Source organism: Nylanderia fulva, unplaced genomic scaffold, assembly GCF_048542155.1.
Source record: "Nylanderia fulva isolate GAGA-0341 unplaced genomic scaffold, ASM4854215v1 Scaffold18, whole genome shotgun sequence".
NCBI lineage: Eukaryota > Metazoa > Arthropoda > Insecta > Hymenoptera > Formicidae > Nylanderia > Nylanderia fulva.
Genome location: NW_028190055.1, coordinates 1,658,360 through 1,663,951, shown reverse-complemented (window position 1 = coordinate 1,663,951; position 5,592 = coordinate 1,658,360). Strand labels below are relative to the sequence as shown.

Sequence of the window (5,592 nt, the reverse complement as noted above, 5' to 3'; positions counted from 1 at the left end):
ATAGATTAAAACTTCACAAATAGTCAACATCATAAAATACTGTAAACAATGTAATTATCCAAAAATATATATGATGCGTAATATATAATGTATGTATATAGATTGCACAAAAAATCAACTTTGACCATGTTGCTCCCTCTTGCGACAAAAAATTGAACCTCCAAATTTTTAGGCGCGTTTTTAAAATATATAAAATAGCTGAAATATATATTAAAAATTTGTTTTCATATGAATATTATATAATAATAATCTTCATATAATATAATTATAAATACCACCTTGACGAATATTACTGTTAACATAAGAAGTTAAAATACATGTAGATTATAAAATCATTATAATACAAGAAATACATGTAATAAAAATTTATATATATTTATATGTATGTACAAATATTTTATATATTAATATATATAAAATAGATGTACATGTATATGTATACACATTTATGTATACACATTTATATACACACAAAATATAATTATAAATTGATTGGAAAAAAATTAATGATAAAATATAAATTAGGATATTCCTAAATATATATTGCTTATATTTATATTATAATTAAATTTTGTCTTATTCAAATCAATTTTTATTCTATTAAGGAAGCTAATCTTGTTTTCAACAAGTTGGATGCAAGATATATACCTATTAAATATCTAATAATTTTGCGATTATTAGCAACAAAATTCATTTTATTAGTTTATTATATAAGCATTTTAGACATGTATGGACCATCAAGTTCATAACCTAATTTTCTGTAGTAATTACGTGTACCAACACCTGAAAGAAATAGTTTATCATAAATTTCTAAATATTCTATTGTTATTAATAAAATTTATAAATATTTAATTCAAAGTTTATAACAATTAGGAAACATTCCTAAATATTTAATTAGAAATTTATGACTCAACAATTAATGCAAATATAGATATAAAATACTTTTTATATATATATACCTGAAATTACAGAAATTTTATGAGATTTGTGTTCCTCTGTTGCAATTCGTTCAGCTTCTTCCATCAAGAGAGTACCAAAACCTTGATGTTGAAATTTAGTAGGATCACGTGCACTTACAGGCACTACACTGCCATAAACATGAAGTTCTCTTACTATAGAAGTTCTTTCTTTTAATTCTGATCTACAAGAAATTATAAAATTTATTAATAATTATTAATTACATATTGATACATCATAGTCTACAAAATTAATCTTTCAAGTATTTTATAAAATCTCACCTGAATGTGTTATCGGAGCATTTCCTCAATCTTAGTAAACCAACTAAAATATCTTGCATAGGATCTTCATATGATAGAAACGTTTCCCATCCTTCATTACCAACGTAATCACGTCGTATAAGTTCAACTTCATAGGGCTGCACTTTATTATGTATTTCTTGAATGCCTACTTCACGTGTCCTAACATCGCGGCAATCTGTCCCTAAATCCTTCATTCTGGCTAAAGCTAACTCACGTAAATTTCCATGTTCTACACCGGAACTGGTTTTTTAAAGTAAAAGAAGAAAAATATATATAGATATATGTATAATCTATCTGAAGAAGAAAAATATACATATATATGTATATTATGTATAATCTATCATAAATGTATAGATTATCCATATGATTTAATATTGTTATATTTACCTTACTAATGGCATAGGTATATCACGTTGTACGCGATAAACCCGTGTCCATGGTGGTATTAAGGATAGAATACGAGCTATAAGATCGATCAGTACACTCGGTGCATAACTTTTGTATCTTCCGGTTTTCCATAATTCGTACAAACCAGTTCCACGTATGACAAGTGTCGGATAAATTTTTAATCCATCTGCTCGAAACGCAGGATTTTTGAAAAATTCCTACAAATTATAATATTTATATAACAATATATAGAAGTAATAAGAAATAATTAAGTTAATTAATTATATTTAAATATTAATATGTACAAACTAGAGAACCATTACTTACAATAAACTGAAATACATCTCGTTCAAAGTCAACATTTGGTAAATCTGGCATCATGTGAGCTATCACTTTAAATCCAGCATCTTTTGCTAGCTGGAAACTTTCACATACAGCACGCACTGTATGTCCTCTGTTAGTATCACGTGCTACATCTTCATATATGGATTGAACACCAACCTCTAATCGTGTGCATCTGTTAGATTTTAATTAATTACATTAATTTAACTTATTATTAAACTATTTATGAGTTTCCAATATTAAAAATAGACATACCCATAACGTAACATATCTGAAAGATGCTTCTTAAGACAATAATCAGGCCGAGTTTCAATAGTGATGCCAATACATTTGGTTCGACTACATTCAGAATATTTAACTGCTTCGTCAACATTACTGCTTGTATGACCAGACAATGCATCATGTAAATTTCGTATAAAATAATCTCTGTAATCATCTGGTAAGGACATGAAAGTACCTCCCATAACAATAAATTCAACTTTATCAACACTATGTCCTAGTTGCTTCAGCTAAAAATATAAGATACATTTATTAAAATCATGCTTATGCAAATATTGAATATAAATTAAAGTTCATCTGAAATATGAATCATAGAAAAACATACTTGTTCGATACGATGTCTAGTTTGTAAGAAAGGATTATATCTTGCACGTATTGCTCTCATTGATGTAGGTTCATATCCTGTATAAGATTGTGTAGAATATTCAAAATCAGAGTCTGGTCCTCCAGGACAATAAACGCATATATTACCCGTCATATTAATATGTGGGCATCTATGTGGTTTGCACATTACCGCTACAACTGCAATCTATAATAGTTTGATCATTTTTTCCTGCATCATTACATCATGACATTATCACACACATTCAATACATAATAATAGTAATTAAATACTGACACCACTAGCAGTCCTAATAGGTTTTGCCTTCAACTTTGGTACAAGTAGATGCCTAGCATCACTAGGCACAGCTGCAATAATATCGACTAATCTTGGGGAAGAATCCAAACCATATTTTGAAGCAATTCGTGTTTTCAATTTGTTTAGATCGACATCTCGATTTTCGTGATGTGCCTTTAATAGATCTTGTATAATCTCTCCGATTGTCATCATCATACGTTCTTCTTTGCTCTGCTCAAACTCTGAAGATATATATTAATTAAATATGAATTATATTTATATATATAATGTGTGTTATACTCTGATATAAAATTAACGTGTTTCACAAGATATAAGCTTTATATAGAAAATAAACATTAATATTGATATATTGCAAACTTACCAGTTCGCTTTTTTACCATGATTGAAAATTGTTTGTAATCTAATTTATAAATGTATTAAAAATACTATACACTATATTATTCTATTTTATATTTCGTAAAACTTTTACGCATATAAGTCGCACAAGATTTCAATATTTTGGTTAGAAACGTGTTTCAAGATTGTGTTCAAAAATGTATTAATTGAATGAAGCACATTTGATTGACCAATCAGGATCGTGCTACTTCTTTATTCTGATTGGTCAATTTGTCGTTACTCGATTGTGACAGATTTTCGAACAAACTCAAGAAAGTCATATGGTAGTTGCTTCTAGGTATCTAGTTGCTTCGTACATCGTGCATGCGTAAAGTCTCTCTGGTAGTGTACATATTTTATCGGGAAATAATACCTTGAGCTCATCGCAGGAAGAAAAGTGGAATAGTAAGTATCTAATACATTAATAATTTTGTGTATTTTATATATTATTAATATAAGAAACATTGATTAAAGTATTCAAAATATATGAGATTCTTTCTGTTCACAGCGCTTTATGTGTTGCGCATCTACGAATTTCTCGAAGGCAGTCACGTGATCAAATCCCGCCAATTTCCTCTCCTTTTCCCGCGATGTGCCGCAAGAACTACTTCCCGCAAATTCGTCTCGATGTATCATCATTCAGTGTAATTGGTATGTAAATTCTGTCTACTTATTAAGCATTGTGCAATAACAGGTTAATTTTTAAGATTGAAACATAAACGCATTCTGCCAATAGCGTTAAACATGCGATTATTATAAAATTCAGCAATATTATTCGATGCGAGGCTATCCAAGGTTAAATATGGTGCATGTTAGATGCACTTTTTCGCGAAGATGCAGTTGTATAAATTTTTTCTGGAACATTTTATTTTGTAATTACTTTCTCTCGCATATTGTTGACAGGTATATATTAAAAATGTAACGTTGAAATAAAATATTAAAATATCAAAAATTAAACTATATAACTTGAATATATTATGCAACTGATTTTTCATCGAGTAAAAATTTATCTCTTAGATTAATTGTTTTTTATTACAACTATATATATTTTATTGAAAGATATATTTAGAGTCTATTGCAGGAAGAAAATGGAATATTAAATATCTAATAAAACAGTATATTTTTCAACATTATAAGAAAAATACATTATTGAAACATTAAAAAATTATATACGAGACCCTTCCTCTGCCCGCAGCTCTTCATATATTGAGCATCTATAAACATTAGTTTGTCGAAGGCAGTCACGTGATCAGTCGAAAGATCCCGCCAACTTCACGTTCTTCCTTCTTTTTCTGCGATGTGCCGCAAGAACCACTTCCCGCAAATTCGTCTCGATGTATCATCATTCAGTGTAATCGGTATGTAAATTCTGTCTACTTATTAAGCATTGTGCAATAACAGGTTAATTTTTAAGATTGAAACATAAACGCATTCTGCTAATAGCGTTAAACATGCGATTATTATAAAATTCAGCAATATCTCGATGCGAGAGAGGCTAAGATTAAATATATGGTGCATATATTAGATGCACTTATTCGCGAAGATGCAGTTGTATAAATTTTTTCTGGCACATTTTATTTTGCAGTTACTTTCTCTCGCATATATTGTTGACAGGTATATATTAAAAATGTAACGTTGAAATAAAATATTAAAATATTAAAAATTAAACTGTATAACTTGAATATATTATGCAATTGATTTTTCATCGAGTAAAAATTTATCTCTTAGATTAATTGTTTTTTATTACAACTATATATATTTTATTGAAAGATATATTTAGAGTCTATTGCAGGAAGAAAAATGAAATATTAAATATCTAATAAAACAGTATATTTTTCAACATTATAAGAAAAATACATTATTGAAACATTAAAAAATTATATATGAGACCCTCTCTCTGCCCGCAGCTCTTCATATATTGAGCATCTATAAACATTAGTTTGTCGAAGGCAGTCACGTGATCAGTCGAAAGATCCCGCCAACTTCACGTTCTTCCTTCTTTTTCTGCGATGTGCCGCAAGAACCACTTCCCGTAAATTCGTCTCGATGTATCATCATTCAGTGTAATCGGTATGTAAATTCTGTCTACTTATTAAGCATTGTGCAATAACAGGTTAATTTTTAAGATTGAAACATAAACGCATTCTGCTAATAGCGTTAAACATGCGATTATTATAAAATTCAGCAATATCTCGATGCGAGAGAGGCTAAGATTAAATATATGGTGCATATATTAGATGCACTTATTCGCGAAGGTGCAGTTGTATAAATTTTTTCTGGCACATTTTATTTTGCAGTTACTTTCTCTCA

The 5,592-nt window shown here is 28.8% G+C and overlaps 1 protein-coding gene across 1 annotated transcript; it reads right to left on the bottom strand.

The window, feature by feature from the left end:
• Positions 1–674: 674 nt before the first annotated feature.
• Positions 675–3,433, bottom strand: Elp3 (elongator complex protein 3). The gene is made up of 9 exons (XM_029312363.2): positions 3,269–3,433; positions 2,887–3,128; positions 2,593–2,796; positions 2,244–2,497; positions 1,974–2,163; positions 1,647–1,864; positions 1,239–1,499; positions 960–1,141; positions 675–783 (listed from the first exon to the last, which is right to left on the bottom strand). Exons 1-9 carry the CDS (start codon positions 3,285–3,287, stop codon positions 707–709), a joined length of 1,647 nt encoding a protein of 548 aa, XP_029168196.1. The 5' UTR covers positions 3,288–3,433; the 3' UTR covers positions 675–706.
• Between the last annotated feature and the right edge of the window lie 2,159 nt (positions 3,434–5,592).

What these genes read in the sequence shown, in the direction of transcription:
- Elp3 (XM_029312363.2), bottom strand. An exon ending in CTATTAGGACTGCTAGTGGT is followed by an intron (nt 2,797 to 2,886) that starts GTCAGTATTTAA and finishes AAACTATTATAG; the next exon opens with ATTGCAGTTGTAGCGGTAAT. An exon ending in CTAGACATCGTATCGAACAA is followed by an intron (nt 2,498 to 2,592) that starts GTATGTTTTTCT and finishes TTATATTTTTAG; the next exon opens with CTGAAGCAACTAGGACATAG.